At 40.8% G+C, this 14318-nt stretch overlaps 1 protein-coding gene across 3 annotated transcripts in view; it reads right to left on the reverse strand.

Annotated features, from left to right (window-relative positions):
- Positions 1 to 13834, reverse strand: part of RMDN2 (regulator of microtubule dynamics 2) — an 83466-nt gene extending 69632 nt beyond the window's left edge. Inside the window, exons 1-2 of one of the 3 annotated variants that reach the window (XM_023251952.2) lie at positions 13685 to 13834; positions 4470 to 4937 (exon numbers count right to left, since the gene is read on the reverse strand). In XM_023251952.2, coding sequence (XP_023107720.1) covers positions 4470 to 4921 — 452 coding nt within the window. In that variant the 5' untranslated portion in view covers positions 4922 to 4937; positions 13685 to 13834. Of the gene's footprint in view, positions 1 to 4469; positions 4938 to 11555; positions 11690 to 12422; positions 12567 to 13684 lie in introns of those variants that run through there. The other 2 variants (XM_045054685.1, XM_023251951.2) reach the window with 2 other exon arrangements.
- Between the last annotated feature and the right edge of the window lie 484 nt (positions 13835 to 14318).

The raw sequence follows: 14318 nt of genomic DNA on the forward strand, positions 1-14318 counted from the left end.
CATACATCAGCATGGAAAAAATCTCAAATAAAAACATTTGATGCAAAAGTGAGTAACAAAATGCTCTATACCATATAATGCCATTTATGTAAATCTTAAGACCCAAACACCATTTATTCATTGTTAACGCAAACACGCACACCTAGGGGAAACATTCAGACTTTCAAAGGAAGAATCTGCAGTAACTATAAGACAATAGTTACCTCTGAGAGAAAGGACTGCAAAAAGGATTTCAATTACATGTAGTTTTTTATTTTCAAAAATCCAATACAAAAACCAATTTTTGTGTGCAAATGTGTACTTCTACAACATGAAAGAATACAGAAGCACCCGAGGCACCTGGGTGGCTCAGTCGGTTGAGCTTCCGACTTTGGCTTAGGTCATAATCTCACAGTCCATGAGTTCGAGCCCTGCGTTGGGCCCTGTGCTGACAGCTCAGAGCCTGGATCCTGCTTCGGATTCTGTGTCTCCCTCTCTCTCTGCCCCTCCCCTGCTCATACTCTCTCTCTGTCTCTCAAAAATGAATAAATGTTAACAAAAAATTAAAAAAAAAAATACAGAAGCACCCCATCATGAATATCTGAATTTGTCTTTCTCTCAAGACCTTGAGAAACGGAAGTCCAACCTTAAAACAGACTTAGCAAAAGTAAAAAGTAGTAAGAATAAAAAATATAAATGAACTAAAAGCAAACATTGTATTTTGACTCATGAAATGAAAATGCAAGGAGTTTTCAATAAAATCTCAAAAGTCTGTTTCTGGGGTGCATCACCATCCCCTGTATTTGCAGAAGTACTAGGTATTACAGCTTGTATTATGGCCTGGTGTTCTTTTGGGAGTAGATTTGTGGAGTTTTTCTTTTCAAATAATCAGAATTGTGTCTGTTGAAGCTATCACATGATGGAAAATGCCTAAGACAAGAAAAAAAGAAAGAAGTCCCATAGGGTCACTATACAACCCTGATTTACCTAACAGAATTGTCTCATTTTGAAACACATGTATTCTTTGTAAAGCCCAGTTGAAATGAAGAATTATGAGTTTATTATGGGATATTACTTTAATCCAAACTGTTAAAAGATGGAACTGTTGTAAGAGAGGTTTCTAAAGCTTTACATAACACTGTGGTTTAAATAACCTTTTAGGAGCGCCCGGGTGTCCTGTTTCGGCTCAGGTCATGATCTCGCGGTCCGTGAGTTCAAGCTCCACGTCGGGCTCTGTGCTGACAGCTCGGAGCCTGGAGCCTGCTTCGGGTTCTGTGTCTCCCTCTCTCTCTGCCCTTCCCCTGCTCGTGCTCTGCCTCTCAAAAATAAATAACCATTACAAATAAATCAAGAGCTTTTTAAACTCATGGTTCAACAGGGCAACGTAGATAATGGTTGACAGAGAACAGAACAGTGAGCAGCCTGAAAAAGAAGATGAGCTAAAAAGTTTTCAGAAATAAGGCAGGACTTCAGTTTACGCTGAAAAACACCAACATGAACTTGTGACCTGAAAAATACTGACAATGACTTTTCTTCACCCTGACCCTAAATGGGCCCAAACAAGCTCCGGTATCATCCTGCCTACAAACAGTGCGTGTCTTTACACCCAGATGCTGCTTTCTAGTGCTACTTGTCACTGAAAGGAACCGATGCTGCCAAGGCAGTGACTGACTCCAAGCCTTGGAGCAGGGACAGAAACAAAATCAGCGAGACATAATATTACCGAGAAGCACAGATGCTTTCTAAGATGTTCGTGCTGATGCTAAGAAGGAAAAAGAAGAACCCTGACGGGCCCTCCGACGGCCCCGTTATGAGAATTTGAGCCTCAGGCATGATCGGATCTACAACAAAGTAGATGAAATCAGCTAAATCCAAAAAAGGCATAAATCCCTAAGTCTGTGATGATGCTGTGAACTAAGACATCATGCAGAAAACGCTAATAATATTTGCAGAAAACACGTTCTACTGACCTACCCACTCAAGTTGTTGACGCCCCCGAAGGATACAATTAGGTTTTTTTCCTTTCCTTGTGTAAAACAGTGTCAGCAAATTGTGACTGGCATCTCTTTCACTAAAAGAAGTCAAAATCTCTGGGAACCTTTAGTAAAAGATAAACTTTACATATGGAACATGCAATTGTCATTTGATGTTTTAATTTTGTTGTCAAGGACATACCCCAACTTAAATGTGGTGATGGGACTAGGGCAGAATCTGACCATGACCAGTCATTTCTGTCCCATGCGAGGTTTATAAGGACAGGCAATCTAAACTTTACACAAGTATACTTTATAAGGACTTTGTTTTTATTTTATCTTATTTTAAAAAATGTTTAACGTTTATTTATTTTTGAGAGACAGACAGACAACATGAGTGGGGAAAGGGCACAGAGAGAGGTAGACACAGAACATGAAGCAAGCTCCAGGCTCTGAGCTGTCAGCACAGAGCCCGATGCGGGGCTCGAACTCACAAACTGTGAGATCATGACCTGAGCCGAAGTCGGACGCTCAACCGACTGAGTCACCCAGGCGTTTTTAAAAAGTATTTTATTCACTTAAAACGTTTGACTCTAGGTTTTCATTTAGAAAGATGTGTTAAAAATCTTTATCTTATTCCTCTCTCAAAAAAAAATATCCAAATTAAGTATTTGTTTGGTTGTTTTCTGTATTTTATTGAAGCACTGCTTAATAGGAATAAGTTTTCCTCTACTCTATCAAGAGCCATTCACTGTAATCTAGTCCTGGTCCTTATCTCTATTCTATTGTTCTGTTGCTAACAAAGGCACCCAAGCTCAATCTTGACATCAGTCTTAAAGTTTTTCTTATCAGCGGTCTGTGACTGTTATTCAGAAATTTCACAAATCCTTTTGAACTCACATAAACAATTTATGCCTACGCTGCTACTTGAAGTTACTTAAGTCCCACAGTGACCTTCTTTTCATTTGTTCCAAACTTATCTCAAACTTTATCAAAGGTTGTCTCTCTTTCTAGAATTTTAGAATTTCTTGAACAAGACTGCGCTCAACCACGGTCTTTTTAGATTAAGGGCCACTCGGCCTCTTGATCTCCACTCCTTCACCAGGACTGCCATCCCCCCTCCCAGTCTAGCGGATCTTCTCTGGCTGGTCCTTAGTTCCATTATATCCTTCCTGAGATGTGATTGCCAAAGGGACTCCTCAGGAGGAAATGCTACAGAGTATGTAGATAAAGGTTGGATACCTGCTGCTGCTCTTCAAAAACTCTCATCGATGTCTAATGTTGTGGGATTTCTGTCTTCATTAGACTACTGAGCTGCTATTCTCTATACCCTTAATGATTAACTGATGTTTTTTGGAAGTTACAGTTCTGGATGATTTAGAACTATTTTCGGTTCCTTTTAAACACTCCATTGCCAATTTTCAAAATCAGTCCACAATTTGTTGTTGCTCAGGAACACAAATGTCTAAGGCCTTCTTGTTATCTGGATCTATCATGTATCTTCCAGTATCTGAAAGATATTTTCATGTAGTTATGTGTCCGGTTTATGTATAAAAATGCTAAGTAATTCCAGTCCTAGCATGATGTCAAAGACCTGATCAACCATTTACATTTCTTTATCTATGAAATCACACTTTTATCTCTCCTGGTTGTCCCTTCTCGCCAGATCCCTTCTCTCAATTCCATGGTGATTTAGCAGAATACTCACTCGTTCAAGAAATATTTATTGGCATCTACTCTGCTATGTACAAGAATAAGGTGTTAAGAACATGGCAAAGGAAACAGGGTGTCCCTGCCCTAAAGAATTTCTAGCGATTATGTATTTATCTGCCTATTTTACTCCCTCACAAACGCTAGTTAGGCACGATTTCTTTACTCATAAATCATTTGTTTTTCTTCTAAAGGAATATTATTTATGTTCTTGGCTTTAGAACTCAAAGGATGACCACTGAGGACAGCGAAGATGACAATGAATCACGCTAACACTTTCAAATCTTTCTAGGTCTGCACTGCCCAATTCGGTAAGCCACTAGTCCTGTGGCTATTTACATTTAAATTAATTACAATGAAACAGGATTAAAAATTCAGTTTCTCAGTTGCACGAGCTACATATCAGGTGCTTAACAGATATATGTGGCTAGTGGCTACCATATCGGCAGCATCGATTTAGACAATTTCCATCATCACAGAAAGTTCTTATATAAGGGGTCATACCATGGCCACATATAAAAACAGGTTACACATTTTACAAATAATTACTGGCTTTTTCATTACTCACATGATGTCACCTCGTGCTAGTAAGTTACTTACATTCCTCTCGTCAAAGGAGTCTAAACTATCTTAAATACAGACCACGATTGAGTGTAGTTTTAAGTATGATGTAGGCCAAAATAATCATTCCTTTTTATATCTTATTAATAGCAGGATATATAACTGGACGTGCATAATGAAAGTACCTAAATAATAGCAATAATGAAATCATCAATTCAACATGGGAAACATCGTCAAGAAACTTACCCTCCTTCACTTTCTGCTTCCTCTGAACTATTACCTGTTGTGGGACTTTGAACGGTGGCAAGCCTTCTTTTTCTAGCTCTGTGTTGAGGACTTATCCTATGAACAGTTATTTTCCCTCCAAGTTCACCTTGTATATATTCCTCCAGCTTTGGAACGATTTCTTTAAGGACTCTGATTTCCTCTTTGAGTTCTTCCATATTTGTCAGTAATTCATTTAACTTCTCCAGTATCTGAAGTTGCCTTCCTTGAAAGATTGCTACTGTCCCACGGCCATTATACATTTCATCTTGCAAAGTCATCGCATCAAACTTACTACCCAGAGAAAGAAATTTAGGTAAATTCAGTGCTGTCCTTGATTTACGAGCCTTGTGGTACCATAAGAGAAGCAAGCTGATTCCAGTAGTTCCCACCATGATGCCAAATATCAGTTCTTTATTTGTGGAATGAGGCATTTCTTGGGTTTTGTTTCTAAAATTGAAAGCATAAATGTAAATGAACGTTGTTTCCGTCTTTGCCCAAGACAAAAATATGAAGGCTTTCTCAATCAACAAAAGCCAAGTCTACAGGATAAACAACACACACGCATACACACACACAATAAATCATAAATGGGAATATGTTTACCTCTAAAAATGTAGTGGCCCGATAGAAATATTTGCTTTAAGGATATCACTGAAGTGCGGTGAAAAGTAGCAACTCTAATTCGGAATCTGTATTCTACATGACTGATTTGAAACGTACTGTATCATGTATTTTTAAAGAGTATGATAATGGTAAAAGAAAAGCATCATTATACATTTCTGGAAAAAAAAAACGGCTTAAGAATTCAAACTGTGCTTAACTGTGTTTGAACCCCTTATAAAATGAGTGTGCTGATTTCTGGGTCTTATCTTTAAGGAAGTCCAAGGAGCTTTTTCTTAGCACCCAGTTCACATGTATACTTAGAACAATAAACAACATTTTAAAAGCCCTAGGATTGAGAATATAAAACATAGAAAGCTCTGGCAAGTTTGTAACGCACCTCATCTCTGTTTTATTCAACATGGAGAGCAAAACTGCTAACATGTACAGGCGTTATCTCTGGTCTTCTTTTTACCCGGAATTCCTCTGCTCCTTACGTGTCTATTTCTGTCTGAAGTCTTAATGTTGTTATTTTCTTTAAATTTTCCTATTTTTTAAAGTAACAAGAATGTCATTTCTTAGAGTCTTTTCTCCATCTGAACTTTCAGTGTTTGCATGTAAGGCTCAAGCCTTAGCCTGCCTAATTCCACATAAACTCAGCTACTTTGACTAAATGCATCATAATCTTTCTTTGGTGTACCCCGTCTTCACTAGTTTTATTGCTCATCTCTGGTTTTAAAATCAGAAGACCTTTAAAGGCAAAAAAAAATATAAAGCTCCCTTTTCTTCCCAGACTTTAAAATGGCAGTAAATATATTAGTACTGTGATAAACTTCTGTGATTACAGCAAAATAAACTGAGGCTTTTTATAGACTTTGAAGTTCTCACAATTATTTTCCCATCAATTTCCACTATTGTGTAAACAGGTAAACATCTATATTAAATGTTGTTAGCAACTTGGGGAAAATGTTACAAATAATGGTAAACTGTCCATTACAGGTATTTAAATTCACAAAATTTTTGGTTTGTTTTTCTTGACACTTTCTCCAGGAGATTAATCACTTTGATTCCCAAGAAAGAGGAAACAAATGAAGTTAAGTCCTATGATCTCCCAGGTTATTATTAATTGGAGGCAACTTCTGGACTATGGCACAGAAGGAGAAATCCAAACAAAGCCTGGTAGTTTACTGAGTTGAACAGAGATCAGAGTTCAGAGAAACCGAAGCACCTAGAATTTGTGTCACATGATACTGAAGATGAAGGGGAGTATGTAGACAAAGAGCTCTAGAAATATGCATAGGGGTCTCTTAAATCTTTAAATGAATACCAGTCTGCATATGCACGGAGTGAAACCCCATCAGACTAGTCAAAAGAACAATTTCCAGAAAGCGTATATTATATATATATATATATATATATATATATGTATGTATATATATGCCTAAAATAAGAAACAAACAAAAACAAAAACAAGCACAGCCTATGGGCAATATCAAGTAGTCTAACACATAAATAAAGTTACAGGGAGGAAAAAGGGGCATAAAAAATATTTGAAGGAAAAATAGCCAAAAATTTTCTAAATTAAAATCTATAAACCCAGAGATCCACAAAGGTCAACATAATCCAAGCAGAATTAAGTAAGCAAAAGTAAACCCAGGCACAATGTTATTAAAACACTGAGACCAGTGATAAAGAAGAAATCTTAGAAGTAGTCAGTGGGAGGGGTGCCTGGGTGGCTCAGTCGGTTAAGCGTCTGACTTCTGCTTAGGTCATGATCTCACAACTCAAGAGTTCAAGCCCCGCATGGGGCTCTGTGCTGACAGCTCAGAACCTGGAGTCTGCTTCAGATTTTGGGCCTCCCTCTCTCTCTGTCCCTCCCTCACTTGCACTCTGTTTCTCTCTCAAAAATAAATAAACATTTAAAAATTTTTTACAAAAGTACTCAGTGGGGAAAAAAATGACATATTGTGTACAGGGAAAAAGGAATAAGATTACAGCAGACCTTGTCTCAGAGACATAGCCTTAGAAACTATTCAAGCAAAAAAACCAATGAAGTGACATCTTTAAAGTACTGAAAGAAATGGTCAACTTACATTTTCATATCCAGTGACATATTTTCCAAAAATGAGGGTAAAACAAAGACTGTTTGGGGCAAAAGTTGAGAGAATCCATGCCATGAGACAAGCACTGTAAGAAATCCTAACAAAGGTTCTTCAGGCAGAAGGAAAATGGTAACAGACAGAAACCTGATCTACACAAGAGATGGAATTCACCAGCAGTGAATTACACCAGCAGTGGCAAATACGTGGGTAAATACAAAAGTCATTTTTCTCACTTTAAGATTTCTTTATAAGGGCGCCTGGGTGGCTCAGTCGGTTAAGCATTCGTGGGATCAAGTGACGCATCAGGTTCTCTGTTGTCAGTGCACAGCCCGCCTGAATCCTCTGCTTCCCTCCTCTCTGACCCTCCCCCGTGTGTGCGCATGCTCTCTCTTTCTCTCTCTCTCTCAAAAATAAATAAAAACACTAGAAAGTAAAAAAAAAAAAAAAAAAAAAGATTTCTTTATAAAATATTGGCTTATTACAGCAAAAATAATAGTAAACTATTACATAGAAGTAAAAAATTAGGACAACTGTAGCCCAAAGTATGGGAAGGGACAAGTAGGATATACTGTTGCAAGGGTGTTGGATTATAATTCAGTGTCATAATAATAAAAGATATACATTTGTAAATCCAAGGGCAAACACTAAACAAACAAACAATAATAACAGTAAAAAAAAAAAAAACACCTCTACAAAGGTATATATAGTAAGTCAAGAGTGGAGATAAAAATGCAATACTAAAGATAGTCAATTAGTCCAAAAGAAGCCAGGGAAGGGGGAAAAAAACAAATGGGCAAAAAGAAAGCCAGGAAAGAGAGAAGAAATCATGTCATGACTCTACAGGAAAAATGGTGCCAAAAAAAGATGGAGAAATAACAGTATTTCTGTTTGGGAATGGACGAAATCCAATTTTTTTCTAAAAGGAAGATAAAATGATGAAGTAGAAGAAAGATCAGAGAATCACAGCAGCAGTGAACTTGAGAAGGCAGAGGGTTGGAGGGACTGCAGTGCCCAAGTACAAACATTGACCTTTGATGGAAACACAAACCATTCATTCATAGTAATGAAAGAAAAGGCAGATTATGTGAACAGATTGAAGGTGGGTGGATGTGACAGTGGGAGCTTATGAAAGTCCTTTGTGGTTGCTTCATTGTTCTAAGTGAAATAGGAAACAAAATAAACAGCCGAGAGTGAAAATAGGGGAAGGCACACTGGAAACATATGAATTCCTATGGTCTATATCCCATGATCTCACATACTTAAGCAATGTATTGTTTGGGGTTTTTTTTAATTTCTTTTTTTATTTTTTTAACGTTTATTTATCTTTGAGAGAGAGAGAGAGACAGAGCATGAGAGGGGTAGGGGCAGAGAGAGAGGGAGACACAATCTGAAGCAGGCTCCAGGCTCCGAGCTGTCAGCACAGAGCCCGACCTGAGGCTCAAACTCACAAGCTGTGAGATGGTGACCTGAGCCGAAGTTGGACCCTCAATGGACTGAGCCACCGGGGCGGCCCAAGGCATTGTTTCCTACATTCTAAATGACCAACTAAATGTGGTGTTTCAAATGATGCCCTATGGGAGAGAGAATAAGAATATTTCCAAGAAGTCTGCCTAAAAGAATGTCTCTTTAGATTCCTAAATAATACATTAGATGATACACATGGAACACACGGAGTATCCTATCTGGATGTTCTATTTCATTACAGGTCTAAGTGCAAAAGAGAAGGAGTAATGATTTTAAAATAATTTTCTATGGGGCACCTGGAAGGCTCAGTTGGTTGAGCATCCGACTTCGGCTCAGGTCATGATCTTGCTTTTGTAGGTTCAAGCCCCGCATCGGGCTCTGTGCTGACAGCTCAGAGCCTGGAGCCTGCTTTGGATTCTGTGTCTCCCTCTCTCTCTGCCCCTCCCCTGCTCACACTCCGTCCCTCTGTGTCTCTTAAAAAAATAAAACGTTACAAAAACTTTAAATAATAATTTTCCAGAAATTACCTCAGATGTTGGTGAATATTATACCCAAGGGAATTAAGAATCCCTTCTCTTAAAGCCAAGGATTCCAGTAGAAAGCCCGTATGCTTAATCTGGCCTGCCTGACCTCGGCGTAGTTTGCCTAGAATTGATTTTTTTAAGCAAAAAGCATTTTTACCTAGTTGGTAGAAACTGAACTGTAAGTCTAACCATTTGCCCACACCCACCCCATCCAGGAGACATGCCAGCAATAGATTGGGATCAATTGTAACTTCAGCTGAAGTTGTAGGTAATTATTATTAGCCGTACTCTTTTATTTCCACAAAATAATGTACCACCAAACTAAATTATTTTGAAAGACTATTGCAAAAAGGCAACAGATACAAGAAAAGGCCCTACATGCTCATGGCTTCCATTTGCATCGTTATCTAATGACCATGCGTAGAGCTTGGACATCTTGGCTTTTTGTCAATAAAAAGATTAATGCAGAATGTTCATATGCTGATCTTGAAGTCTATTAAAAGAAATCTTCCTATTCCGATTGTTTCTTGGCTCATTCCTGTCCGGCCTTCCTTGACTTTTACGTGAAAAAACGTAGCCTACTTTGAAAATTTTTTTCATTTAATAAGTAAATAAACGGAAGTCAAAATCTACCCAGGAAGGCGATCTTTTCCCTGAGATTGTACCAGTTTAAGGAGATGGCAAAGAGTATCAATTTTGTTTGAGCTTTTCTTTAGGGATTACACCAATTCCAAATTACCTCTTTGAGGCAGGTCCTACTATCACCTCTATTTTGCAGACAAGCAAACTGAGGCATACAGCTGTCAAGTCATTTACCCAGGGCCCATCCAACTAGGACAGGAAAACTGTCACCCGGGTAATTCCTGGATGTACTGGGGCATGAGGAAGATTCCAAAAGCATCAGTAAGGACATGAAGGAGAATGCTGGCTGGGCAGAGATGTCCAGAGCGGAAATATGACTTCAGAACTATTAAAATCAACTGGGGGGGGGGGGGGGGAGGGGAAACTAGAATCAATGGAGCAGGTATTGCTTTTAAATAACCACAATTAGAGCCTAACAGTGCACGTTATGTTGGAGTTTTTTATCAGCATAAAATAAATGTGCTTCTAAGCCACCAACTTGAAAAATGCCACACGTTAAAAACAGTAACTAGCAAAGTAATAAATCAGAATACTTGCTTGCCTGCAGTATGATTTCAAAGGTTATGTTATTTACGCAACTTTTATGTTTAATTATCAAATTAGCACACACTCACACTTTAGTATAAAAACACATTAATTAAAAAAAATCTATTGACTAGATAATCAAATGCTTATCATTATTCCTGTTACGAATTTCGATTTGTAAGGTGCTAGTAATAATGGTGGAAAATGATAGGCATTATTTTAATAAAAATTATTGGCATCTAAAATTAATGGGCAATACATAATTATCTGCAGATGAGAACCAAGAGTCTTACTGAAGTAATAAATCATCAAAATGTTAACACTAAAAAAATTTTAGACATGTAAAATTTTTAGATATGTAAATCATGCTTTACCCAGTTACTTAGAATGTTTTCAGCAATATCCAACACATATCTTCGTTTAACTCATCAGCGGAATCTCAGGGGGAAATACATAAAATATGTAATTCTGGTACATGAGATGTATGAAAAATTTTGCAAGGATACAGGAACATCATGTACACGCAGGCCTGAGGTTTATTTCCCAAGGGATTGTCTCCGAGACCTTGACTTGGCAATCAGATTCCCCACAGCGACCTGGATAACCTGATACTTTCTAAATGAATTCTAATACTCCTATTTTATCTAGGTTTTCACTGTTTTTCCTGTAATTTCTTTTAAATTTAGGGGTCGCTGACGGTTGGCTTATTTGCAAATGTTTGTGGCACTGAAAATCTGGCCTTCTTTTCGTGTAAAACAAAGAATCGGAGTCTCAGCAAAACACAACACAAATGTTTGCCAGAGGCTGAAAGGTCAGACCCAGGGGCGAAGGCTAAAGGCGACCCAGAGTCTCAGGCTGAAACTCCCCGGGTCTACAGGGACCCGCCGGGGCCGCGGCAGCACACCGCCAGCTTTCCGCGCACCCACGACGGGCGGCCTGCGTGGAAACACCGGCGAGTTCCAGGGCTGAAGCTTCCAAACGCCGGCTCGGCGGGGCCGCGCCGGGGAGGAAGCCGCCCCAAGCCTAATCTGACGCACCGCGGCGCCGGCCAGCGGGAGGACGCCTCGCAGAGAACCGGTGGCGCGGAGCACTCCCGCAGTACCCGGAAGTGCCGCGGCCGACGCCGGAAGTGCCGCCTCAGCCCTCGGCACTCCGGCCGCGTCCGGCCCCCGCCCGCCGAGCCGCCCGCTGCCCACCTCGGCACGCACCTGAGTTCGCCGGACGGGCCTCTCCGCCGTCGGAGAACCGGGGCCGGGGACCTGCGGCCGAGCGGACGGGAGCGGAGAGGAGCGGCGGGCGAACAGCAGTCCAGAGCCCGCGGGTCCCCGAGTCCGGCCCCGCGGCCGCCGCGTCCTGACCCAGATAGCGGAGGCGCCGGGGGAGGAGCCCGCGGCCGCTAGCCCTACGGCTCCCGCCTCTTCCCGCGGGGGGTTTGACTTAGCCGGGCGGGCGCCCAGCGCACCTTTCCCAGAAGGAGAGTGCGCTCCCGGGCGCCTCGGCCCGCACCGCACATGGTTGCCGGGATGTCGCCTCCCCTCCAGGCCCGTCTCCCCCGGGGCCACCTGCCCTGGCTCCGGGCCGCCCGCGCCTGGCTCAGCGCGTTCCATCCCATCTCTGCAGCTCCCCGAACCCGCTGGCCCCCGCTGGCCCCCTTCCGGCGCCGCCCCCTTCCCCATACCCTTCTTAGTTCCCCCTTCGGGGCACAACCTTGAACTTTGATCTGCAATACAGGGTAGCTCAGACGTCTTACACTACTTAATAATAGTGTCCGCAACCACGTTTTCCTGACTTTAGCTCACGTTCCATTTTAATGGAGAAAATCCCCATCCTCTTCGTACCCCTCCCCATCCTGAGTTGCCTTTATGTGAAAACCACTGTCTTCTCAGATTTTACCCAGTTTCGAGATTTTACCCAGTTTCACGTTCTGTGGTTTGTATAATGAAAACAAACTGCCAAATAAAAACTACACGTTCAAAGAGCCGCGGTGGAGGATAACTGAAGCTCCAAGTTTCCCAAGTCAGACCTGGAAACGAGGGAGAGCCAACAGCCACAGCAAAAATACGTGTTACACTTACTTCCTGCTTCCTTCATCATACGAATTATCTTATTCCATCTTCCCAGCAATGCAGTGAGATAAACAACATTGCAGGTGAGGTAACCAAGGCTTGGGAGAGGTGAAGACACTTGGCCCCGGCCACACAGTCACTTTTAGAGGCAATAATCAGGGGCCCTTGGGTGGCTCAGTCCGTTAAGTGCCCGACCTCAGCTCGGGTCGTGGTCTCATGGTTCCTGAGTTGGGGCCCTGCATCAGGCTCTGTGCTGTCAGCCTGGAGCCTGCTTGGATTCTGTCTCTTTCCCTCTCTCTGCCCCTTGCCGTGTCTCTCTCTCTCTCTCTCTCTCTCTCTCTCTCTCTCTCTCTCTCTCTCTTTGTCTCCAAATAAATAAATAAACTTTAGCAGCAAAAATCAAACCTAGCTTTGTCTGAGAGCCTTTCCTCTTGACCACACCCTGTGAGCCCAACCTGGGCTGCAGGCCTCCATGCCTGATGGACCACTTGACCAAGGAGGCTCAACAAAACAGCTTTCCTAAGCACATTACAGCAGTTCTTAGGTGATACTGTCCTGTCAGACTCTCCCACCCCAGTTATTTGGGATTCAACCCTCCTGCCTCTTACAAGAGGGACTGAATCTCCAGATCAGAGGACTTTATCCTATGGAGAGCTTCTCTCTAGGTAGGGGTTTACCATTATCTCTAAGCCACAGGATGCATACAGAATTATGGTGGGTCTATCGTGTTCAGGTTAGGCTAGGAATAGACTTGGGGAAAAGAGGAAAAATAATGCTGTGTCTAATGCAAGCAGGGTGTTTCGGGGGCATTTTTCCTTTTGGGGGACCCCTGACACAAGAAACACAAGAAAGTTATTCCCCCCAAGTGATGAGATTCCTATGACTAAATTGGACCTTCCAAGGGAAAAATGCTTTTTTTTTGAAAAAGGCATAAGAATAATTTTATTAACTGTTTCCACAAGCCTAAGTAATTAGTGTAATAAACTACGTATTCATCACTTAAATACAATAAAATAGTTGACCCAATATTCCTGTGCTGAATAAATCTTAACAGGTATTTTAGAAAAGTATGTATGAAAGAAAAATTAGCAACAATATTTATGTAATACTAGTTAGCAATTCAATGTTGAAACAATTTATTAAATATGGTTACCTCATTGAAATATGGAGTTCATTTTAAAAACTTTCTGTCTGGCTAGAAAAATTAAGTTTTTGTTCAGTGAAGAAAGTCATCTGCAGAAAGGCATATACTTTGCCTGATTGATACTAACCTTGTTCGACGATGATCAGTTTTTCCGACACACTTGAAGAGAGGAATGAAATTTCTTCAGAAATTGCAGAAGGCTTTTTAAGTCACATTCTTACACTGAATTTTTTTTTTTTTTTTTTTTTTTTTTTTTGGTCGGCCTGTTCAAAGTTCAAAGCACAGCCTTGGATCCACTTGAAAATGGAACTCAACATATTCAGAGTATAGAGTAACTTTGCCCCTCCCCTCTGCCTTTTTTCTTCATCTTGAGAGAAAATGTTCAGGGACATTCTTGCTGATTTATATGTCAACTTCACAGGGCAAGGTCAGTTTCTTTGTGGCAGATTCAAAACAAAGTCAAATGTTCATCAGTTAGGCAAAACACTGTTGCAATACGTGCATGTACAAAGTAGTTAAGATAACTGGATAGTTTTAATTATACATCAGGAGAACAAAAGATTTCATTTTGAACCTGGGTGATAGGCAAATTTTGTAGGAGGTTCTGCTGGGGAAAATTAGGTTAGCAGTTTCCCAGACCCACTCTCCTCAGACTATACAAACAGAAGTCATTTTCTCCTTAGACGCAGATCTCTTTCAAAAAATTATTCAGTAGACACAGCCTCTTGGTATGCAAATAAATCTGTAGGAAGAATTCATCC

Source organism: Felis catus, chromosome A3 (genome assembly GCF_018350175.1).
Source record: "Felis catus isolate Fca126 chromosome A3, F.catus_Fca126_mat1.0, whole genome shotgun sequence".
In the NCBI taxonomy this organism is placed as follows: Eukaryota; Metazoa; Chordata; class Mammalia; order Carnivora; family Felidae; genus Felis; species Felis catus.